Source organism: Pseudophryne corroboree, chromosome 5 (assembly GCF_028390025.1).
Source record: "Pseudophryne corroboree isolate aPseCor3 chromosome 5, aPseCor3.hap2, whole genome shotgun sequence".
NCBI classification, from domain to species: domain Eukaryota; kingdom Metazoa; phylum Chordata; class Amphibia; order Anura; family Myobatrachidae; genus Pseudophryne; species Pseudophryne corroboree.
In genome coordinates, this window is record NC_086448.1 from 182542858 (window position 1) to 182569038 (window position 26181).

Sequence of the window (26181 nt, forward strand, 5' to 3'; positions counted from 1 at the left end):
ATGACTACCTTCCAAGTGAGAAACTTTAACTCAACATTACGCAAAGGTTCAAACCAGGAAGACATAAGAAACTGCAAGACCACCTCATGATCCCATGGTGCCACAGGGGGCACAATTGGAGGATGGATATGCATCACTCCTTTCACAAAAGTCTGAACCTCTGGGAGGACAGCCAATTCTTTTTGAAAGAAAATAGATAAAGCCGATATCTGCACTTTGATGGAGCCTAATTTCAGGCCTGCATCGACGCCTGCCTGCAAAAAATAGAGAAACCGACCTAAGTGGAATTCTTCCGCAGGAGCCGTGTTAGTCTCACACCACAAAACATACTTTCTCCAAATACGGTGAAAATGTTTCGCCGTAACCTTCTTCCTAGCCTTAAGGAGAGTGGGAATGACCTCCCCGGGAATACCTTTTCGAGCTAAGATTTGGCGCTCAACTTCCATGCCGTCAAACGCAGCCGCGGTAAGCCTGGAAACACACATAGTCACTGCAATAACAGGTCCTCCCTTAGAGGAAGCGGCCAAGGATCTTCCACAAGTAATTCCTGAAGATCCAGATACCAGGCCCTTCTTGGCCAATCTGGAACGACGAGAATCGCCTGAACCCTTGCTCGTGGAATGATTCCCAGTACCTTTGGAATGAGAGGAAGTGGAGGGAACACATACACCGACTGGAACACCCACGGAGTCACCAGGGCGTCCACTGCACTGGCTTGGGGGTCCCTTGACCTGGAACAATACCTCGGAAGCTTCTTGTTGAGGCGAGACGCCATCATGTCGATCAGCGGAATTCCCCAACGCTTCGTCACCTCTGCAAATACCTCTTGGTGAAGAGCCCACTCTCCCGGATGGAGATCGTGTCTGCTGAGGAAATCTGCTTCCCAGTTGTCCACTCCCGGAGGGAAGACTGCTGACAGGGCGCGCACGTGTTGTTCTGCCCAGCGAAGGATTCTCGTGGCCTCCGCCATAGCCGCCCTGCTCCTTGTTCCGCCTTGACGGTTTATATGCGCCACCGCTGTGATGTTGTCCGACTGTACGAGGACAGGACGACCCTGAAGTAGACTTCTTGCTTGTAGCAGGCCGTTGTAAATGGCTCTTAACTCGAGCACATTTATGTGGAGACAAGCTTCCTGGAGCGACCATTTCCCCTGGAAATTTCTTCCTTGGGTGACTGCGCCCCAGCCTCGGAGACTTGCATCTGTTGTCAGTAGTACCCAGTCCTGGATACCGAACCGGCGCCCTCCTAGGAGGTGAGAACTTTGTAGCCACCACAGGAGAGAAATCCTGGCCCTGGGAGATAGACTTATCTTCCGGTGCATGTGCAGGTGAGACCCGGACCATTTGCTCAGCAGGTCCCACTGAAACACCCGGGCATGAAACCTGCCAAACGGAATGGCTTCGTACGCCACAACCATTTTCCCCAGAACCCGAGTACAGTGATGAATCGACACACTTGTCGGTCTCAGAGTTCCCTGACCATCGTCTGGAGTTCCAGAGCTTTTTCTTCCAGAAGAAACACTCTCCGTAACTCCGTGTCCAGAATCATGCCCAGAAAAGGCAGCCGAGTGGTCGAAATCAACTGAGATTTTGGCAAATTTAGCACCCAACCGTGCTGTCGCAGAACCGACAGTGACAAACTTACACTTCTCAGCAACTGTTTCTTGGACCTCGCCTTTATCAGGAGATCGTCCAAGTACGGGATAATGGTAACCCCTTGCTTGCGAAGGAGAACCATCATTTCTGCCATGACCTTGGTGAAAATCCTCGGGGCCGTGGAAAGCCCAAACGGCAACATCTGAAATTGGTAATGAGAATCCTGTATCGCAAACCTGAGGAAGGCTTGATGCAGAGGATATATCGGGACGTGTAAGTAGGCATCCTTTATGTCGACTGACGCCATAAAATCCCCCCCTTCTAGGCTGGAAATCACAGCTCGAAGTGATTCCATCTTGAACTTGAAAACTTTCAAGTATGGATTGAGGGATTTTAGGTTCAGAATCGGTCTGACCGAACCGTCCGGTTTCGGTACAACAAAGAGGCTCGAGTAGAACCCCTCCCCCTGTTGGGACGGGGGAACGGGAACAATGACCCTCTGTTGACACAACTTTTGTATTGCTGCCAGCACCACCTCCCTGTCCGGAAGAGACACTGGTAAGGCCGAAATGAAAACCTGGTGAGGGGGGACCTCCTGAAACTCCAGCTTGTATCCCTGAGATACAATCTCTAGGACCCAAGGATCCAGGCCTGATTGAATCCAGACCTGACTGAAGATCCGCAGACGCCCCCCCCCCACCGGTCCGTATCCCCCAGGGAAGCCCCAGCGTCATGCGGTGGACTTGGTAGAGGCAGGGGAGGACTTTTGGTCCTGGGCGCCTGACACTGCAGGCGACTTCCTTCCCCTTCCTCTACCTTTTGAAGCGAGGAAGGACGAACCTTTTCCACGCCTGTATTTATTTGGATGAAAGGACTGCATCTGCTGATGTGGCGCCTTTTTCTGTTGTCTGGGAACATAGGGAAGAAAAGACGACTTACCTGCAGTCGCGGTAGAGACCAGGTCAGCCAAGCCGTCCCCAAACAAGACATTACCTTTGAAGGGTAGAGCTTCCATAGCTCTCTTGGAGTCGGCATCAGCATTCCATTGATGGATCCACAGCGCCCTCCTGGTCGAGATCGCCATGGCATTGGCTCTTGATCCCAAGAGACCAACATCCCTCGCCGCATCCTTCAGGTAATCTGCAGCGTCCTTGATATAACCAAGAGTCAAATGAACATTATCTTTATCAAGGGTATTCATATCAGCAGCTAAATTCTCAGCCGATTTAGCAATAGCACTACTCACCCATACCGACGCCACCGCAGGTCTGAGCAATGCACCCATATTAGCGAAAATGGACTTCACAGACGTCTCCAGCTTGCGATCCGTCGGATCCTTGAGAGCTGCCGTGTCTGGAGACAGAAGCGTCACCTTCTTAGACAAACGAGATAGAGCTTTGTCAACATTCGGAGACGCCTCCCATTTTTCCCTGTCATCAGAGGGGAAAGGATACGCCATGCAAATTCTCTTGGGAATATGCCACCTCTTGTCCGGCGACTCCCAAGCCTTTTCACAAAGAGTATTCATTTCATGAGAGGGGGGAAACTTCACCTCAGGTTTTTTCCCTTTGAACAAACAAATCCTTGTTTCCTGCACCGCAGGTTCATCAGAAATGCGTAAAACATCTTTTATAGCCACAATCGTGTACTGAATACTCTTAACTAATCGTGGATGTAAAGCAGCCTCAGTGAAATCGACCTCGGAATCAGAATCCGTGTCGGTATCAGTATCTACCACTTGGGTAAACGGCCGCTTTTGCGACCCCGATGGGGTCTGCACCTGAGACAAAGCATCCTCCATGGATTTCCTCCACACCTGTGTCTGCGACTCTGATCTATCTAACCTCTTTGATAAAGAAGCCACATTTGTTTTAAGTGTACTTAACAATGTGAGTAAATCAGGTGTCGGCTGCGCCGACAGAGCCAATTCCAGACCCGCATCTGCTCCCCCAGCAACCTCCTCCGGGGAATAACATTCAGTCTCAGACATGCCGACACTGAGTATCGACACACACACACACAATGCCTCAGCTAGGGGACAGGCCCACAAGGAAGCCTGGATAGGGGAACACGGAGGGAGTATGCCAGCTCACACCCCAGCGCCCATATATCACACCAAATAATATATATAAAAAGCACTGCTTCAAAAACAATAAATATGCACCATAAAACTGTGCCCCCCCCCCCCCTCCCGATTAGCTCCCCGTTACTTGTAGTGGAGCTTTTGGAGGTCCCGGGCCAGCGTCTCATGCAGCCACGTGTATGAGGGAAAATGGTGCTGGTGAGCCGCGCGGCTAAGCTCCGCCCCTTCCCGGCGCGCTTCAGCCCGCTAAATTTGAAAACTGAAAATGCCAGCGGGGGTTTGAAAAACGCTGCCGAGGCACCGAAAAGCCTTCTGCCGGTATCCCAGACCTCAGTAACTGCTGCCCAGGGCGCCCCTCCCCAGCACCCTGTACCCTGTGAGTGACGTTGGTGAAGTGTGTGGGAGCATGGAGCGCAGCGCTACCGCTGCGCTGTACCTCGTTACTGAAGTCTTCTGCCTTCTGCATACTCACCCGGCTTCTTTCTTTTGGCTTCTGTGAGGGGGGTGACGGCGCGGCTGCGGGAACAAGCAGCTAGGCGCACCAAGTGATCGAACCCTCTGGAGCTAATGGTGTCCAGTAGCCTAAGAAGCAGAGCCCTTAAACTAAGTAGAAGTAGGTCTGACTTCTCTCCCCTCAGTCCCTCGCTGCAGGGAGCCTGTAGCCAGCAGGTCTCCCTGAAAATAAAAAACCTAACATAAGTCTTTTCTAGAGAAACTCAGGAGAGCTCCCCTAGTGAGTGTCCAGTCAGTCCTGGGCACAAAGTCTAACTGAGGTCTGGAGGAGGGGCATAGAGGGAGGAGCCAGTTCACACCCAGTTAAAGTCTCTTCAGTGTGCCCAAGCTCCTGCGGATCCCGTCTATACCCCATGGTCCTTTTGGAGTCCCCAGCATCCTCTAGGACGTAAGAGAGAAAAAAAAAAAGTCCTTATTTTACACATTACAGCAGGCACGTTTCCCCATTTTACACAGCACGGCAGGCAAGTGTCCCCATTTTACACATTGCGGCAGGCACGTGCCCCCATTTTACACATTGCGGCAGGAAAGTGTCCCCATTTTACACAGTACAACAGGCAAATGTCCCCATTTTACACATTGCGGCAGGCACGTGCCCCCATTTTACACAGTACGCCAGGGACATGTCCCCATTTTACACAGTACGGCAGGCAAGTGTCCCCATTTCTCTGACGTCCTAAGTGGATGCTGGGGACTCCGTCAGGACCATGGGGAATAGCGGCTCCGCAGGAGACAGGGCACAAAAGTAAAAGCTTTAGGATCAGGTGGTGTGCACTGGCTCCTCCCCTATGACCCTCCTCCAAGCCTCAGTTAGGTTTTTGTGCCCGGCCGAGAAGGGTGCAATCTAGGTGGCTCTCCTAAAGAGCTGCTTAGAGTAAAAGTTTTATTAGGTTTTTTATTTTCAGTGAGTCCTGCTGGCAACAGGCTCACTGCAACGAGGGACTTAGGGGAGAAGAAGTGAACTCACCTGCGTGCAGGATGGATTGGCTTCTTAGGCTACTGGACACTAGTTCCAGAGGGACGATCACAGGTACAGCCTGGATGGGTCACCGGAGCCGCGCCGCCGACCCCCTTGCAGATGCTGAAGAGAGAAGAGGTCCAGAAATCGGCGGCTGAAGACTTCTCAGTCTTCATGAGGTAGCGCACAGCACTGCAGCTGTGCGCCATTGCTCTCAGCACACTTCACACCAACGGTCACTGAGGGTGCAGGGCGCTGGGGGGGGCGCCCTGGGCAGCAGTGAAAGTACCTATACTGGCTAAAAATACATCACATATAGCCTCTGGGGCTATATGGATGTATTTAACCCCTGCCAGGTTGTCAGAAAAACGGGAGAAGAAGCCCGCCGAAAAGGGGGCGGGGCCTATTTTCCTCAGCACACAGCGCCATTTTCCCTCACAGAACTGCTGGTGGGAAGGCTCCCAGGCTCTCCCCTGCACTGCACTACAGAAACAGGGTTAAAACAGAGAGGGGGGGCACTTATTTGGCGATATGATTATATATTAAGATGCTATAAGGGGAAAACACTTATATAAAGGTTGTCCCTGTATAATTATAGCGTTTTGGTGTGTGCTGGCAAACTCTCCCTCTGTCTCCCCAAAGGGCTAGTGGGGTCCTGTCCTCTATCAGAGCATTCCCTGTGTGTGTGCTGGGTGTCGGTACGTGTGTGTCGACATGTATGAGGACGATGTTGGTGAGGAGGCGGAGCAATTGCCTGTAATGGTGATGTCACTCTCTAGGGAGTCGACACCGGAATGGATGCCGTATTTAGGGAATTACGTGATAATGTCAACACGCTGCAAGGTCGGTTGACGACATGAGACGGCCGGCAAACAAATAGTACCTGTCCAGGCGTCTCAAACACCGTCAGGGGCTTTAAAACGCCCATTTACCTCAGTCGGTCGACACAGACACAGACAGGGACACTGACTCCAGTGTCGACGGTGAAGAAACAAACGTATTTTCCTTTAGGGCCACACGTTACATGTTAAGGGCAATGAAGGAGGTGTTACATATTTCTGATACTACAAGTACCACAAAAAAGGGTATTATGTGGGGTGTGAAAAAACTACCTGTGGTTTTTCCTGAATCAGATAAATTAAATGAAGTGTGTGATGATGCGTGGGTTTCCCCCGATAGAAAATTATTGGCGGTATACCCTTTCCCGCCAGAAGTTAGGGCGCGTTGGGAAACACCCCTTAGGGTGGATAAGGCGCTCACACGCTTATCAAAACAAGTGGCGTTACCGTCTCCAGATACGCCCGCCCTCAAGGAGCCAACTGATAGGAGGCTGGAAAATATCCTAAAAAGTATATACACACATACTGGTGTTATACTGCGACCAGCGATCGCCTCAGCCTGGATGGGCAGCGCTGGGGTGGCTTGGTTGGATTCCCTGACTGAAAATATTGATACCCTTGACAGGGACAGTATTTTATTGACTATAGAGCATTTAAAGGATGCATTTCTATATATGCGAGATGCACAGAGGGATATTTGCACTCTGGCATCAAGAGTAAGTGCGATGTCCATATCTGCCAGAAGATGTTTATGGACACGACAGTGGTCAGGTGATGCAGATTCCAAACGGCACATGGAAGTATTGCCGTATAAAGGGGAGGAGTTATTTGGGGTCGGTCCATCGGACCTGGTGGCCACGGCAACAGCTGGAAAATCCACCTTTTTTACCCCAAGTCACATCTCAGCAGAAAAAGACATCGTCTTTTCAGCCTCAGTCCTTTCGTCCCCATAAGGGCAAGCGGGCAAAAGGCCAGTCATATCTGCCCAGGGATAGAGGAAAGGGAAGAAGACTGCAGCAGGCAGCCCATTCCCAGGAACAGAAGCCCTCCACCGCTTCTGCCAAGTCCTCAGCATGACGCTGGGGCCGTACAAACAGGTGCGGTGGGGGGTCGTCTCAAGAGTTTCAGCACGCAGTGGGCTCACTCGCAAGTGAACCCCTGGATCCTACAAGTAGTATCCCAGGGGTACAGATTGGAAATTCGAGACGTCTCCCCCTCGCAGGTTCCTCAAGTTTGCTTTACCAACGTCTCCCTCCGACAGGGAGGCAGTATTGGAAACATTTCACAAGCTGTATTCCCAGCAGGTGATAATCAAAGTACCCCTCCTACAACAAGGAAAGGGGTATTATTCCACACTATATTGTGGTACTGAAGCCAGACGGCTCGGTGAGACCTATTCTAAATCTGAAATATTTGAACACTTACATACAAAGGTTCAAATCAAGATGGAGTCACTCAGAGCAGTGATAGCGAACCAGGAAGAAGGGGACTATATGGTGTCCCTGGACATCAGGGATGCTTACCTCCATGTCCCAATTTGCCCTTCTCACCAAGGGTACCACAGGTTCGTGGTACAGAACTGTCACTATCAGTTTCAGACGCTGCCGTTTGGATTGTCCACGGCACCCCGGGTCTTTACCAAGGTAATGGCCGAAATGATGATTCTTCTTCAAAGAAAATGGACGATCGCCTGATAAGGGCAAGGTCCAGAGAACAGTTGGAGGTCGGAGTAGCACTATCTCAAGTAGTTCTACGACAGCACGGGTGGATTCTAAATATTCCAAAATCGCAGCTGTTTCCGACGACACGTCTGCTGTTCCTAGGGATGATTCTGGACACAGTCCAGAAAAGGGTGTTTCTCCCGGAGAAGAAAGCCAGGGAGTTATCCGAGCTAGTCAGGAACCTCCTAAAACCAGGAAAAGTGTCAGTGCATCATTGCACAAGGGTCCTGGGAAAAATGGTGGCTTCTTACGAAGCGATTCCATTCGGCAGATTTCACGCAAGAACTTTTCAGTGGGATCTGCTGGAAAAATGGTCCGGATCGCATCTTCAGATGCATCAGCGGATAACCCTGTCTCCAAGGACAAGGGTGTTTCTTCTGCGGTGGCTGCAGAGTGCTCATCTACTAAAGGGCCGCAGATTCGGCATTCAGGACTGGGTCCTGGTAACCACGGATGCCAGCCTGAGAGGCTGGGGAGCAGTCACACAGGGAAAAAATTTCCAGGGAGTGTGATCAAGTCTGAAGACTTCTCTCCACATAAATATACTGGAGCTAAGGACAATTTACAATGCTCTAAGCTTAGCAAGACCTCTGCTTCAAGGTCAGCCGGTATTGATCCAGTGGGACAACATCACGGCAGTCGCCCACGTAAACAGACAGGGCGGCACAAGAAGCAGGAGGGCAATGGCAGAAACTGCAAGGATTCTTCGCTGGGCGGAAAATCATGTGATAGCACTGTCAGCAGTGTTCATTCCGGGAGTGGACAACTGGGAAGCAAACTTCCTCAGCAGGCACGACCTCCACCCGGGAGAGTGGGGACTTCATCGGGAAGTCTTCCACATGATTGTGAACCGTTGGGAAAGACCAAAGGTGGACATGATGGCGTCCCGCCTGAACAAAAAACTGGACAGGTATTGCGCCAGGTCAAGAGACCCTCAGGCAATAGCTGTGGACGTTCTGGTAACACCGTGGGTGTACCAGTCGGTGTATGTGTTCCCTCCTCTGCTTCTCATACCCAAGGTACTGAGAATTATAAGACGTAGAGGAGTAAGAACTATACTCGTGGCTCCGGATTGGCCAAGAAGGACTTGGTACCCAGAACTTCAAGAAATGCTCACAGAGGACTCATGGCCTCTGCCGCTAAGAAGGGACTTGCTTCAGCAAGTACCATGTCTGTTTCCAAGACTTACCGCGGCTGCGTTTGACGGCATGGCGGTGGAACGCCGGATCCTAAGGGAAAAAGGCATTCCGGAAGAGGTCATTCCTACCCTGGTCAAAGCCAGGAAGGAGGTGACCGCACAACATTATCACCACATGTGGCGAAAATATGTTGCGTGGTGTGAGGCCAGGAAGGCCCCACGAAGAAATTTCAACTCTGTCGATTCCTGCATTTCCTGAAAACAGGAGTGTCTATGGGCCTCAAATTGGGGTCCATTAAGGTTCAAATTTCGGCCCTGTCAATTTTCTTCCAGAAAGAATTGGCTTCAGTTCCTGAAGTCCAGAAGTTTGTCAAGGGAGTACTGCATATACAACCCCCTTTTGTGCCTCCAGTGGCACTGTGGGATCTCAACGTAGTTCTGGGATTCCTCAAATCACATTGGTTTAAACCGCTCAAATCTGTGGATTTGAAATATCTCACATGAAAAGTGACCATGCTGTTGGCCCTGGCCTCGGCCAGGCGAGTGTCAGAATTGGCGGCTTTGTCTCACAAAGCCCATATCTGATTGTCCATTCGGACGGGGCAGAGTTGCGGACTCGTCCCCAGTTTCTCCCTAAGGTGGTGTCAGCGTTTCACCTGCACCAGTTTATTGTGGTACCTGCGGATACTAGGGACTTGGAGGACTCCAAGTTGCTAGATGTTGTCAGGGCCCTGAAAATATAGGTTTCCTGGACGGCTGGAGTCAGGAAAACTGACTTGCTGTTATCCTGTAGGCACCCAAAAATCTGGGTGCTCTTGCTTCTAAGCAGACGATTGCTAGTTGGATGTGTAGTACAATTCAGCTTGCACATTCTGTGGCAGCACTGCCACAGCCAAAATATGTAAATGCCCATTCCACAAGGAAGGTGGGCTCATCTTGGGCGGCTGCCCGAGGGGTCTCGGCTTTACAACTTTGCCGAGCTGCTACTTGGTCAGGGTCACACCCTGGCTGAGGAGGACCTGGAGTTCTCTCATTCGGTGCTGCAGAGTCATCCGCACTCCTCCCGCCCGTTTGGGAGCTTTGGTATAATCCCCATGGTCCTGACGGAGTCCCCAGCATCCACTTAGGACGTCAGAGAAAATAAGAATTTACTTACCGATAATGCTATTTCTCGTAGTCCGTAGTGGATGCTGGGCGCCCATCCCAAGTGCGGATTGTCTGCAATACTTGTACATAGTTATTGTTACAAAAATCGGGTTATTATTGTTGTGAGCCATCTTTTCAGAGGCTCCGCTGTTATCATGCTGTTAACTGGGTTCAGATCACAAGTTGTACAGTGTGATTGGTGTGGCTGGTATGAGTCTTACCCGGGATTCAAAATCCTTCCTTATTGTGTACGCTCGTCCGGGCACAGTATCCTAACTGAGGCTTGGAGGAGGGTCATAGGGGGAGGAGCCAGTGCACACCACCTGATCCTAAAGCTTTTACTTTTGTGCCCTGTCTCCTGCGGAGCCGCTATTCCCCATGGTCCTGACGGAGTCCCCAGCATCCACTACGGACTACGAGAAATAGAATTATCGGTAAGTAAATTCTTATTTTTACACATTGTGGCAGGCACGTGCCCCCATTTTACACATTGCGGCAGGAAAGTGTCCCCCTTTTACACATTGCGGCAAGAAAGTGTCCCCCTTTTACACATTGCGGCAGGCACGTGCCCCCATTTTACACATTGCGGCAGGCAAGAGTCCCCATTTTACACATTGCGGCAGTCATGTGTCCCCATTTTACACAGTACGGCAGGCACATGTCCCCATTTTACACAGTACGGCAGGCAAGAGTCCGCATTTTACACAGTACGGCAGGCACGTGTCCCCATTTTACACAGTACGGCAGGCAAGTGTCCCTATTTTACACAGTACGTCAGGAAAGTGTCCCTATTTTACACAGTACGTCAGGAAAGTGTCCCTATTTTACACAGTACGTCAGGAAAGTGTCCCTATTTTACACAGTACGGCAGGAAAGTGTCCCCATTCTATACAGTACGGCAGGCAAGTGTCAAGTGGGGGGGGGGGGAAGGAAGGGAGGGGGGGGTGGGGAGAGATAAACAACTTACATGTCAAGAAGATCTTCCCGCTCCTCGCCCTGGCCGCCGGCGCCTCCTCTTAACAGCTTGGCTCCCCCTCCTCCCTTTTCCCGAGTACTCCTGCTCGGGGGGCGGAGTTTCGTGGATTGACGCGGTTGCGTCGTGACGTCATTCCGCGAAACTCCGCCCCCCGAGCAGGAGTACTCGGGAAAAGGGAGGAGGGGGTAATCTGGGACCCATAAAGTGCCGCTGCGGGCGCCCCGTGCGGTTGCACGGCTCGCCCGCCGCAAGAAACGGCACATTGTGCATAACCCGTGTTGCTGCGCCGTGTAAATGGGCCCAGTTGGAATAATCCAGGTCGAATGACCCGGTATTCCAACTCTGGTAGCTTGCAGGGTTGAACACGGGTTCAACCCAGCAAGTTATGCGGTGTAAATGAGAAGCCGGGTCGTATCGAGTGAATGTACGGGTGGCGTTTGGAGATCATGGGATCTCCAAGCGCCGCCCCTGCCGCGTCACATCTGACATCACCCACCAGCCCTGCAATATGCCGGGTTGGATTCAGTGGTGTGAAAGGGGCATGAGGCGGGTCGCCCCCGGGAAGCTCCCATGTCAGGCTTCCGTGTGCGACCTGCTATAGTCGGTATAAAAGTGGTATTAGCTTCATATCTGATGATATTGTGGCTCATTCAATTCTAGAATAGGAGAAATACAGGTTGAGTCTCCCTTATCCAAAACGCTTGGTACCAGAGGTATTTTGGATATCGGATTTTTCCGTATTTTGGAATAATTAGATACCATAATGAGATATCATGGTGATGGGACCTAAATCTAAGTACAGAATGCATTTATGTTACATATACACCTTATACACACAGCCTGAAGGTAATTTTAGCCAATTTTTTTTATAACTTTGTGCATTAAACAAAGTGTGTCTACATTCACACAATTCATTTATGTTTCATATACACCTTATACACACAGCCTGGAGGTCATTTAATACAATATTTTTAATAATTTTGTGTATTAAACAAAGTTTGTGTACATTGAGCCATCAAAAAACAAAGGTTTCACTATCTCACTCTCACTCAAAAACGTCCGTATTTCGGAATATTCCGTATTTCGGAATATTTGGATATGGGATACTCGACCTGTACTTCTTTTTTTTTATTTTTAACCTCTAAGTAAATATATCAGGATGGTTCTAGTCAGGAATGGGCGCAGGCTGGCTGCCATCTGCCAGATGAGAGGGATAAGCCGCTCTTGTCTCTTCATTCTGTAATGCTGAGCATCACTTACTGCATGTGTAATCTCTCTGAATACAAACTGTTACATGTATTTCTGTCTCTGTAACTGTTGTTAGAATAACCATCATTAAAATCCTATTGTGAATGTATGAATGGACTTAGAAATAAAAAAGTATAATCATTTGATTTTTGTTATCTTCCCTAGCTGCTAATAGCAATTGTATAAATCTTTAAAATGAAAACTTAATTCAGGTGTTTTATGCTTTGCTTCAAGACTGCCCTCTAATTGCACGGTAATCACTATGAGGGTTATTCAGTATGAATTGCAAATTCTGCTAATCCGTTCTATCGCATGCTGGGGGGTGCCCATCGCAGGCGTAGGCTGCCCAGCATGCTAAATGGCCTGCCCAGTGGATGCAAGCGCAATTTAATTGCGGTCGGAGCAACTGTGGAAGACCCGCTGCAGCTAGGCTGCGTATGCAGACAATCCGCCGCCATTTTCTTGATCGGATGCGGCTGCATGTGATGTCACGTAAGCCGTCCCCGCAACGGTCTGCGAACGCCTCTGCCTGTCAATCAGTCAGAGGCATTTGCTGTTAATGTGAGCCGACCGCATTAACTGCATGAATGAGGTCCTTATGCCCATAATTGTGCATGGAGATGTTCACCTACAGTATGTCACTGGAGAAAGTTTCTTTGCAAAAGAAGGAACATTTTTATTTAATTTCCATTCAATCAAGAATCACAAGGCAATCTACAAAGCCTATATTAGAAGTAATAGTAATGACACATACATTATTAATGCTATTAGTGGAACCTCCGGCTATATTGCTTTGCTAGATTATTTTGAGTGTGTTTAAACAGGCCACCACCACATTGTATGCATAAATGCTAAATTAAAAAACAAAACAAATCATATAAATATCACACATTGCTGATCGGACTGTGTTTAGCTTCTGCACAGAAGAGAGGTGTATGGAGGCTCTGCCCACTTCCCAGTTCTCACAGTATCCGTTTGGATGGTCAACCATGTTAAGGTCGACAGTCATTCGGTCGACCACTATTGGTCGACATTGACATGGTCAGCATGGACATATGGTCAACACAGGACATGTCGACACATTAAAAGGTCGACACGGCTTTAAAAAAATAAATAAATAAAAAAAATAGATGTTTAACTTTTTCATACTTTTTCATACTTTACCATCCACATGGACTACAATTGGAAATGGTAACCTGTGCCAAGCGCAGCAAGGCACCTTGCCTGAAGCATGGCCAGCGAAGAGAGCCATGCAAGGGGACACGGTACACTAATTGGGGTTCCTGGTCATGTTACAGAAAAAAAATGACACCAAAAACAGTTAAAAAATCTACGTCAATCCGGCCCGATATAACGTTTGCAGAGAGAGTTAGATTTGGGTGGGTTATTTTGTTTCTGTGCAGGGTAAATACTGGCTGCTTTATTTTTACACTGCAATTTAGATTTCAGTTTGAACACACCCCACCCAAATCTAACTCTTTCTGCACATGTTATCTCTGCCCCCCCTGCAGTGCACATGGTTTTGACCAACTGCTAACAAATTTGCTGCTGCAATCAACTCTGAATTAGGCCCCATGTGCACTGCAGGGGAGCAGATATTACATGTGCAGAGAGAGTTAAGGTGCATACACACTGAGCGCTTTTCCCCCCTGCCCAGCGATGTCAGCGGGGGTGAGCGGCTTTCCATAGCAGGACGCTATGGAAAGCCGTTCACCCCGCCGTTCATCTACTGGTAATACCAGTAGATGAACGGCGGCCGCTGGCGATGTAGCGGGAGCGCGCATCAGCGCTCATCGTTTGGCCATACACACTGGGCGGTTTTGAGCAGAAAGCAGCTCAAAACACCAAAAGTGTGCTTTCAGATCAAAATCGCCCAGTGTGTATGGGCCTTTAGATTTGGGTGGGGTGTGTTCAAACTAAATTGCAGTGTAAAAATAAAGCAGCCAGTATTTACCCTGCACAGAAACAAAATAACCCACCCAAATCTAACTCTCTGCACGTGTTGTATTTGCCACACCTGCAGTGCCCATGGGGGTTAATTCAGACCTGATTGTAGCAGCAAATTTGTTAGCAGTTGGGCAAAACCATGCGAACTGCAGGCGTTGCAGATATAACATTTGCAGAGAGAGTTAGATTTGGGTGCATTATTTTGTTTCTGTGCAGAGTAAATACTGCCTGCTTTATTTTTACACTGCAATTTAGATTTCAGTTTGAACACACCACACCCAAACCTAACTCTCTCTGCACATGTTATATCTGCCCCCCCCCCACCCCCCCTGCAGTGCACACGGTTTTGCCCATCTGCTAACAAATTTGCTGCTACAATCAGGTCTGAATTAGGCCCTATAAGTGTATAAAATAAAATATACATCACAACATTAGATGGCACTACTGCCTTTGTAAAATTAGTTCCGCTGAGCAATAACAGACATCCACATGAGCGAAGCCACGGCTAAACACTAGTGATTTATACCTGTGCAGTTTCCACAGTGCCATGGCACATAGCACATCATATAGTGAGCAGAGAGGCTTTTGAAATCCCCTCTACTATCAATGCAGGTGTATTTTTACTTAGCTATTTAAAGAAAAATAAAAAAAACCTAGTATTTGGAATTGCTGTTTTAAATTGTGTAGAGTGCAGCAACATTGTAGCTGTTAAATAAAATGTTTTGAGTATGTAGTTCTTGCTGCTTATATTCCTTCTGTCTTGAAGAGTAGGGAATGTAATATTTAAAACTGCAATACCACCTAAGCTCTAGAATATTTAAGTTCACTACTTTAAAATGAGGGCGGTGGAGTGCGTGGATAGAATAATCAAACAGGAGCTGCAATCAAGCAGTGAAGCATAGCCATGATGTATCATGTTAGTGCTTCAAGCATACCTCCCAACTGTCCTGATTTTTCGCTGGACAGCCTGTTTTATAGGACTGTCCCGCTGTCCCATCTGCGGGGCACAGTGTCCCGCTGTGTGTGTGTGTGTGTGTGGGGGGGGGTCACTAGAGACAGAGGAAGAGGGGCCATGCCAGCAGCTTATAGAGCGCTGGCCTTGCCCCCAAAGTGATGAAAAACAGGGGCGTGGCTTGCAATTTCTGCACTCCCGTGAAGCCACGCCCTCTTCATATAGGCCACACCCCCTTTACAGGCGGGCGAGACTGCAGCGCAAAAAGCGTCCCTCCTGCTCTCCTCCCAATGTTGGGAGGTGTGTTCAAGGTCTCTGCAGACAGTAATACACATTTTGTGCTTATATTTATGAGGGTTGTGCAGTAAGTTTCTGGATGTGCAGTGCATAGGTAGAGTAGACACAATTTGACGGTCTGGTTTGTGAACTGTAATCTTTTTCTTGTGAAATGTCAAAGCCCAGAACTGTTTATAGGCAGCACTGCATACCCAAGTAGTCAGCATTTTCACTTCATTCACAAACTCGAGAGTTAGGATCTTCTACGACTACATGAGTAGTCTGCAACAGCAGGAGAGCTTTGACCAACCGCAAGCTGCTTTTGGGGAGGAAGCACCATTCTGAACCACTGTTTGTAAGTGGTTTGCAGGATTTCAGCACGGTAGGTGGACCTTGGAAGATGAGGGTCACTGCAGCCGACCTGTGTCCTCCATCACCAAGGACAACGTTGCTGCCATATGGCCATAGTTGAGGTGGGCACAAAGGTGACTATGGCCCATTTAGAGAAGGAGATAAGCATCTCATAAACATCCACTTGATACTCCACGAAAATCTTGGTCTGAGCAAGATTTCTGCATGTTGGCTAACTCAAGAGCAGAAGAATGCTCGGTTAACTTAATGCAACACGCTGGCCATGTTTGCAGACAATTGCTCAAACTCTGTCTGGGAGATCATCGGTGGCGGTGAATCCTGGATCTACAATTTTGACCTGAGACCAAACAACAGTCAGCCCAGTAAATTCGATTGGAGGTGCGCCACCACAGAAGTTCTGATTGAGCGCAGCGTGACCAAGCGCATAGTGGCTGTTTTTGTGGCCAAGACTGGTCATGTAGCTCCATACCACTCGTGCAGCATCGTACTGTCACTGGAGACTGGTATACCAGCCAATGCCTGCTGCAAGTACTGGATGCCATTTCCAAACACCGTCCAAGAACTCGCGCAAGTCCAGGGAAGTGGTAGTTTTTCTGGCCCATGAACACATCCAGGAGCTTGTCCAGGCTGGCCCCCTGCGACTATTTCTTGTTCCCACAAGTCAAGCGCAAGATGCATGGGATCCGTTTTGAGTCAACAGAAGCCACAGTGGATACCTTTATTTAGCTTCGGACTGGTCCAGCTGCTTCACCAAGTGGTTTGACGGCATGCAACTTTGTATAGACTCCTCTGACAAATGCTTTGAAAAAATTTAAGATTCTCTTTGTAAATGAATTAGTTTTTGTGCATCCAGAAACTTATTGCACACCCCTTGTACTTGCTCAGCAGCACAGTGACCTGCTCCTCCCACTTCAACAACATCATACCGCTCTGTTGTTGGGTGGGATACATTTCATGGAGCCCTGGGAACATGAATGCTTCCATGAACCAGTATATGTCATGCGGTGTTAGATGCCCAGTGAGAGTGAGCCGCTGTGTAGCATAGAGACTTTTTATTTACACTAGTATCTTATTTGCACTGCAGACGCAGTGAAACACCACTCAGTTTATACCAGAGAAGCTGGGCTATGATTTAAACCACACAGGAATTAGTTTTACGTATGTCGCAGATGAAGCACAGCTGATCTTGGCTTGAGAAAAAGCCTTGGCCGCTGCATTGTAGCACTTCATATACAGGGCCTGATTCAGACATGATCGCTGCTGTGCGTTTTTGCACAGCGGGCGATTATCGTATGACTGCATATGCACCGCAGGGCGCACACGCGTCGCCAAACAGCGACAAGCTGGTGCGAATATTTCGATCGCACAGCCATTCTCATGCTGATTGACAGGAAGAGGCCGTTTTGTGGGTGGTAACTGAATGTTTTCAGGGAGTGTCCGGAAAAACGCAGGTGTTACCAAGCATTTTCTGGGAGGTTGTGTGACGCCAGCTCTGGCCCCGGTCAGCCTGTTCTTTTCGCACTGTAGGAGTAAGTCCTGGGCTGCGCACACACTGGAGAAACCATTAGATTGTGAGTGAGTTGTGAACGTATTTGCAGCTGTCCGCAGACAGAGACATTTTTTGCGCAGCGTACACATGCGATTGTACACTTGCACGTGGCGAATTTACACTCACCCTGGGCAGCAACTGTCTGATTACATGACAACAAAATTTGCAGCACAGGGATCAGGTCTGTATCACCCCACACAGATCCAGACTAGATCAAACACAGATATACAAGTGTGACATGTCAAATTAATCAGTGTAGTCTCATTAAGTTATTTTGTAATATCCTATAGTTTCATTTGTGCAACTAAAGCTGGGTACACATTAGATGATCCTGGACCGCAGCTGACTGGGCGACCAATGTAACAACACATCGATCGTCCGTACACACTGAACGATATTGCACACAATATATTGTTTATTAGCCACAATCAGCTGCATGCTGTTGCCCGCCGGATTGTCCCATTGGCTGTGTAGCACAGCATATGGCATGACCCCAATGTCAGCACACGGTAGCATGTTATAGTGCTTTCACACTACCTGATGTGCACAATATGTACAGATGGGTCCTCCGTTATCTTGGCTCTTTCTGCGCCTAGACAGAGGTTTAGTCACGCCTAGGCGATAGCTTAGGTTGCTGAGTTTAATCACGGACAGGCGTGTTTAGGCGTGACTAGATACTCAGCATGCAATACACATCTATACCACTGGGTGGCTAATGCTCCACTAATCCAGTACTTTAGATCGAATAGCGGCGGATTGATCTACAAGCTCTGGCAAATGGTCAGTGACGTTTGTAATGTTAATAGATGGTGACCAATCGTCAGATGGAGAGAGTTAAAAAAAAAAAAATATATAGACACAAACTAACATGTTAAAACACTTGTGTATGCAGACGCAACTAAAGATTGTGTATGCAGACGCAACTAATGTGTGAAATGAATAATGTAGCTCATTGACTTTAAAGTATGTACAGTGCACTAAATACTGTGCTTTTAAAATATGAGCGTCCGAGTCCCCTAAGGCATAAACCAACACCAATGAGAAGGAATCGCTGCTTGAGGTATTTTTACACATGAACTTGGGAATCTTCCATGAAGCGTCGTGGGCTAGCGATGAAGGTTCCTGCCTCCCACTCTGAGAGTCCCGGGTTCTTTTCCCAAAGTGACATTCACTTTTTTTAATTATTTTTTGCTTTGTAATACTTTCTATGGAAGGGTGCACACAGGTTTCACATAAATCAGAGTAAATCTGCAGGAGCGACTCATTCCACTATATACAATACACAGCGGTAATAAGCACCCGTAGACATACAGTACCAGTAAATATAAATTAGTGTGTTCTGACTCAACTAACTGTTTGAGCAATACAGTACTGTAGATCGTCGACGTTTGTGTATTGTACCTGACCTGAACTCCCTTCCTGTCTACTGCATGAACTGTGCAGCTTCCCAGGGAGGAAGGGTGAAGGGGGTAGAGGGAGGCGGTGGAAAATACTGTGCTTTTGAAATGCATGTACAGTATGAGCGTCCGAGTCCCCTAAGGCATAAACCAACTAAAGATTGTGTATGCAGATGCAACTAATGTGTGACAGGAATAATGTAGCTCATTGACGGTGGCCATTTTATCAGTTTGCTATGCGATCGAGTCCGGTGTACCGTAATGTGCATAGAGCTCGCTTTTCCCTATCGCCTCTGTGTATTTTAGCTAGGGGATTGTGACGCTCTTTCAGCATTGCCCCATAGCCTGCAAAACCTATGCCGTCGCTCGCTCCATATCAGAGTGCTACCACGAGGTGGGGGTTCACGGGTGGTGGCCATTTTGTCAATTTGCTATGTGATCGAGTCCAGTGTATCTTTATGTGCATAGTGCTTGCTTATCCCTATCGTCCCTGTGTATTTTAGCTAGGGGATTGTGACGCTTCTTCAGCATTGGCCCATAGTCTGCAAGACCTGTGCTGTTACTTGCTCCGTAGCCGAGTGCCTCCATGGGACAAGGAGTCACAGACGGTATCCATTTCAATTGAGTCTGCCCTGCTACAGAATTGTATGTGTACCGCACGGTGCATAGAACCTTAACAGTAGAAACGCTCCTGCAGCTTTGCCCTGCTTTATGTAAAACTTGTGTGCACACTTGTATTGAATGTGAAAGTATACTACAGTACGATAGATATAAAAATAAAAAAAATAGTAAAGTGTCTGGAATAAACTAACATGCATCCGTACTTTAGGAATCGAACCCGGGACTCTAAGCATGAGAAGCGGAACAGTTCACCACTCGGACACTTCGCCGCCGACAGATGAATAAATCCATTGGTTTTGATTATTCCGTAATGGCTACGGGATTAGGATGCTAACATACAATATACCTAACGTCAATAGGCAAAAATTTACTTGTAACACGTCCGTTTGCGTCTGTGTACAATACTGGTTTCTCTAACGTCCTAAGTGGATGCTGGGGACTCCGTAAGGACCATGGGGAATAGCGGCTCCGCAGGAGACTGGGCACATCTAAAGAAAGCTTTAGGACTATCTGGTGTGCACTGGCTCCTCCCCCTATGACCCTCCTCCAAGCCTCAGTTAGATCTCTGTGCCCGAACGAGAAGGGTGCACACTAGGGGCTCTCCTGAGCTTCTTAGTGAAAGTTTTAGTTTAGGTTTTTTATTTTCAGTGAGACCTGCTGGCAACAGGCTCACTGCATCGACTAAGGGGAGAAGAAGCGAACTCACCTGCGTGCAGAGTGGATTGGGCTTCTTAGGCTACTGGACATTAGCTCCAGAGGGACGATCACAGGCCCAGCTTGGATGGGTCCCAGAGCCGCGCCGCCGGCCCCCTTACAGAGCCAGAAGGCAGAAGAGGTCCGGAAAATCGGCGGCAGAAGACGTCCTGTCTTCAACAAGGTAGCGCACAGCACTGCAGCTGTGCGCCATTGCTCTCAGCACACTTCACACTCCGGTCACTGAGGGTGCAGGGTGCTGGGGGGGGGCGCCCTGAGACGCAATAAAAACACCTTGGATGGCAAAAAAATGCATCACATATAGCTCCTGGGCTATATGGATGCATTTAACCCCTGCCAAAATACATAGAAAAACGGGAGAGAAGGCCGCCGATAAGGGGGCGGAGCCTATCTCCTCAGCACACTGGCGCCATTTTCCCTCACAGCTCCGTTGGAGGGAAGCTCCCTGGCTCTCCCCTGCAGTCACTACACTACAGAAAGGGTTAAAAAAGAGAGGGGGGCACTAATTAGGCGCAGTATTAACTATACAGCAGCTATAAGGGGAAAAACACTTATATAAGGTTATCCCTGTATATATATATAGCGCTCTGGTGTGTGCTGGCAAACTCTCCCTCTGTCTCCCCAAAGGGCTAGTGGGGTCCTGTCCTCTATCAGAGCATTCCCTGTGTGTGTGCTGTATGTCGGTACTTTTGTGTCGACATGTATGAGGATAAAAATGATGTGGAGACGGAGCAGATTGCCTGTAATAGTGATGTCACCCCCTAGGGGGTCGACACCTGAGTGGATGAACTGTTGGAAGAAATTACGTGACAGTGTCAGCTCTGTATAAAAGACAGTGGTTGACATGAGACAGCCGGCTACTCAGCTTGTGCCTGTCCAGACGTCTCATTGGCCGTCAGGGGCTCTAAAGCGCCCGTTACCTCAGATGGCAGATATAGACGCCGACACGGATACTGACTCCAGTGTCGACGGTGAAGAGACAAATGTGACTTCCAGTAGGGCCACACGTTACATGATTGAGGCAATGAAAAATGTTTTACACATTTCTGATAATACGAGTACCACCAAAAAGGGGTATTATGTTCGGTGAGGAAAAACTACCTGTAGTTTTCCTGAATCTGAGAAATTAAATGAGGTGTGTGATGATGCGTGGGTTTCCCCCGATAACAACTGATAATTTCTAAAATGTTATTGGCATTATATCCTTTCCCGCCAGAGGTTAGGGTGCGTTGGGAAACACCCCCTAGGGTGGATAAAGCGCTCACACGCTTGTAAGGGCTCTACCCTCTCCTGAGATGGCCACCCTTAAGGATCCTGCTGATAGAAAGCAGGAGGGTATCCTAAAATGTATTTACACACATACTGGTGTTATACTGCGACCAGCAATCGCCTCAGCCTGGATGTGCAGTGCTGGGTTGGCGTGGTCGGATTCCCTGACTGAAAATATTGATACCCTAGATAGGGACAGTATATTTTTGCCTATAGAGCATTTAAAAGATGCATTTCTATATATGCGTGATGCACAGCGGAATATTTGCCGACTGGCATCAAGTCTAAGTGCGTTGTCCATTTCTACCAGTAGAGGGTTATGGACACGTCAGTGGTCAGGTGATGCGTATTCCAAACGGCATTTGGAAGTATTGCCTTATTAAGGGGAGGAGTTATTTGGGGTCGGTCTTTCAGACCTGGTGGCCACGGCAACAGCTGGGAAATCCACGTTTGTACCCCAGGTCGTCTCTCAACATGAGAAGACGCCGTATTATCGGGCGCAGTCTTTTCGTGGACAAAGGGGCAAAAGGTTCCTCATTTCTGCCCCGTGACAGAGGGAGAGGAAAAAGGCTGCAGAAATCAGCCAGTTCCCAGGAACAGAAACCCTCTCCCGCCTCTGCCAAGCCCTCAGTATACGCTGGGGCTTTACAAGCAGAATCAGGCACGGTGGGGGGCCCGTCTCAATGAATTTCAGCGCGCAGTGGGCTCACTCGCAAGTAGACCCCTGAATCCTTCAGGTGATATCTCAGGGGTACAAATTAGAATTCGAGACGTCTCCCCCTCGCCGTTTCCTAAAGTCGGCTTTACCGATGTCTCCTTCTGACAGGGAGACAGTTTTGGGAGCCATTCACAAGCTGTATTCCCAGCAGGTGATAATCAAGATACCCCTCCTGCAACAGGGAACGGGGTATTATTCCACACTGTGGTGGTACCGAAGCCGGACGGCTCGCTGAGACCGATTCTAAATCTAAAATCTTTGAACACTTACATACAGAGGTTCAAATTCAAGATTGAGTCACTCAGAGCAGTGATTGCGAACCTGGAAGAAGGGGACTACATGATGTCTCGGGACATCAAGGATGCTTACCTTCATGTCAAAATTTACCCTTCTCACCAAGGGTACCTCAGGTTTATGGTACAGAACTGTCACTATCAGTTCAGACGCTGCCGTATGGATGGTCCACGGCACCCCGGGTCTTTACCAAGGTAATGGCCGAAATGATGATATTCCTTCGAAGGAAGGGAATTTTAGTTATCCCTTACTTGGACAATTCCCTGATAAGGGTAAGATCCAGGGAACAGTTGGAGGTCGGTGTAGCACTATCTCAGGTAGTGTTGCGGCAGCACGATTGGATTCTCAATATTCCAAAATCGCAGCTGGTTCCGACGACTTGTCTTCTGTTCCTAGGGATGATCCTGGACACAGTCCAGAAAAAGGTGTTTCTCCCGGAGGAGAAAGCCAGGGAGTTATCCGAGCTAGTCAGGAACCTCCTAAAACCGAGCCAAGTCTCAGTGCATCAATGCACAAGGGTTCTGGGTAAAATGGTGGCTTCCTACGAAGCAATCCCATTCGGCAGATTCCACGCAAGAACTTTCCAGTGGGACCTGCTGGACAAATGGTCCGGGTCGCATCTTCAGATGCATCAGCGGATAACCCTGTCACCAAGGACAAGGGTGTCCCTCCTGTGGTGGTTGCAGAGTGCTCATCTTCTAGAGGGCCGCAGATTCGGCATTCAGGACTGGGTCCTGGTGACCACGGATGCCAGCCTGCGAGGCTGGGGAGCAGTCACACAGGGAAGGAATATCCAGGGCTTATGGTCAAGCCTGGAGACATCACTTCACATAAATATCCTGAAGCTAAGGGACATTTACAATGCTCTAAGCTTAGCAAGACCTCTGCTTCAAGGTCAGCCGGTGTTGATCCAGTCGGACAACATCACGGCAGTCACCCACGTAAACAGACAGGGTGGCACAAGAAGCAGGAGGGCAATGGCAGAAGCTGCAAGGATTCTTCGCTGGGCGGAAAATCATGTGATAGCACTGTCGGCAGTATTCATTCCGGGAGTGGACAACTGGGAAGCAGACTTCCTCAGCACGACCTCCACCCGGGAGAGTGGGGACTTCACCCAGAAGTCTTCCACATGATTATAAACCGTTGGGAAAAACTCGACAGGTATTGCGCCAGGTCCAGGGACCCTCAGGCAATAGCTGTAGACGCTCTGGTAACACCATGGGTGTACCAGTCAAGGTATGTGTTCTCTCCTCTGCCTCTCATACCCAAGGTACTGAGATTGATAAGATGGAGAGGAGTAAGCACTATACTCGTGGCTCCGGATTGGCCAAGAAGGACTTGGTAACCGGAACTTCAAGAGATGCTCACGGAGGATCCGTGGCCTCTACCTCTAAGAAGGGACCTGCTCCAGCAAGGACACTGTCTGTTCCAAGACTTACCGCGGCTGCGTTTGACGGCATGGCGGTTGAACGCCGGATCCTGAAGGAAAAAAGGCATTCCGGATGAAGTCATCCCTATCCTGATCAAAGCCAGGAAGGATGTAACCGCAAAAACATTATCACCGCAATTGGCGAAAATATGTTGCGTGGTGCGAGGCCAGTAAGGCCCGACGGAGGAAATTCAACTGGGTTGATTCCTACGTTTCCTGCAAACAGGAGTGTCTATGGGCCTGAAATTGGGGTCCATTAAGGTTCAAATTTCGGCCCTGTCAATTTTCTTCCAAAAAGAACTAGCTTCAGTCCCTGAAGTTCAGACGTTTGTAAAAGGGGTACTGCATATACAGCCTCCTTTTGTGCCTCCAGTGGCACTTTGGGATCTCAATGTAGTTTTGGGTTCCAAAAGTCACATTGGTTTGAACCACTTAAATCTGTGGAGTTAAAATATCTCACATGGAAAGTGGTCATGCTGTTGGCCCTGGCCTGGGCCAGGCGCGTGTCAGAATTGGCGGCTTTATCCTGAAAAAGCCCTTATCTGGTTTCCATTCGGACAGGGCGGAATTGAGGACTCGTCCTCAGTTTCTCCCTAAGGTGGTTTCAGCGTTTCACCTGAACCAACCTATTTGTGGTGCCTGCGGCTACTAGGGACTTGGAGGACTCCAAGTTGCTAGACGTTGTCAGGGCCCTGAAAATATATGTTTCCAGGACGGCTGGAGTCAGGAAATCTGACTCGCTGTTTATCCTGTATGCACCCAACAAGCTGGGTGCTCCTGCTTCTAAGCAGCCTATTGCTCGTTGGATTTGTAGTACAATTCAGCTTGCACATTCTGTGGCAGGCCTGCCACAGCCAAAAATATGTAAATGCCCACTCCACAAGGAAGGTGGGCTCATCTTGGGCGGCTGCCCGAGGGGTCTCGGCTTTACAACTTTGCCTACAGCTACTTGGTCAGGAGCAAATACGTTTGTAAAATTCTACAAAATTGATATCCTGGCTGAGGAGGACCTGGAGTTCTCTCATTTGGTGCTGCAGAGTCATCCGCACTCTCCCGCCCGTTTGGGAGCTTTGGTATAATCCCCATGGTCCTTACGGAGTCCCCAGCATCCACTTAGGACGTTAGAGAAAATAAGAATTTACTTACCGATAATTCTATTTCTCATAGTCCGTAGTGGATGCTAGGCGCCCATCCCAAGTGCGGATTGTCTGCAATACTGGTACATAGTTATTGTTACCAAAAAATCGGGTTATTGCTGTAGTGAGCCATCTTTTCTAGAGGCTCCTCTGTTATCATGCTGTTAACTGGGTTCAGATCACAAGTTATACGGTGTGATTGGTGTGGCTGGTATGAGTCTTACCCGGGATTCAAAATCCTTCCTTATTGTGTACGCTCGTCCGGGCACAGTATCCTAACTGAGGCTTGGAGGAGGGTCATAGGGGGAGGAGCCAGTGCACACCAGATAGTCCTAAAGCTTTCTTTAGATGTGCCCAGTCTCCTGCGGAGCCGCTATTCCCCATGGTCCTTACGGAGTCCCCAGCATCCACTACGGACTATGAGAAATAGAATTATCGGTAAGTAAATTCTTATTTTTATGTTGCTTTGTCGGCAGGACTTGGACGCTTACATATTCCTAAAGTACTGTAAATGGACCATATATGCTGTACTATTTGCGTCTTTATTGTATATACTGTATGAAATAATGTAGCGTAATGAGACGCTGTATATACTGTATGTAGCGTAATGAGATGCACTAGTAAAGTAGTTCTTACTATGTATTTCAGTATTGTATTTTACGGGAGACCACACTCATGCGCAGTGGTGATTGTAAAAAGTGACATCTGGTGGATGATCGCAGGTATTACACTTAAAGGTAACGACAAACGCTCTGCGCCTTCCTGCGACTAGGCGCGCCTCTCTGCGACTAGGCGCGCCTCCCTGCGCTCCGGCATGCTGCGTATGCCCGATCGCGACTAACGCCTCAGCCAGTCAAGATAACGGAGGACCCATCTGTAGGTCTGATTTGCCACATGGGACAACATATCCCTTAGTGTATACCTATTTTAAGATGCACATTCATGTGAAAAAGACACTCTGTGAGTCATACAGAACTTGGCACACCGAGAGGGGCTGCGTGGCGCAACTGCAGCTATAGTTTGAGGAAATATCTCTTACATAGAGAAGTTTTTATGTTTGGTAAAGTATCATAAATATGTCTAAACAATCACTGAAAGTAAATGCTACACATAAAAATAACTATTAAATAACTAGTGCTTTTTATTTTGCAGAAAACTAAGGAGGACACCTGGAAAGCAGAAGAGCTGAAGAAACACCTAAAGGTGACTTATTTCCTTTCTGATCTTCCACAGTTTTACATTTACACTTCATGGTAATGTATGGTTGGTGTCTACAAACTAAGAGGAAAC

General features: G+C 48.5%; 1 protein-coding gene across 2 annotated transcripts in view; it reads left to right on the forward strand.

The window, feature by feature from the left end:
* The window catches only part of DYNC2I1 (dynein 2 intermediate chain 1), a 167824-nt gene that overhangs the window by 4651 nt on the left and 136992 nt on the right, over positions 1-26181 (forward strand). For both annotated transcript variants that reach the window (XM_063921921.1, XM_063921920.1), the window contains exon 2: positions 26044-26094. In XM_063921921.1, coding sequence (XP_063777991.1) covers positions 26044-26094 — 51 coding nt within the window. The remainder of the gene's footprint in view (positions 1-26043; positions 26095-26181) is intronic.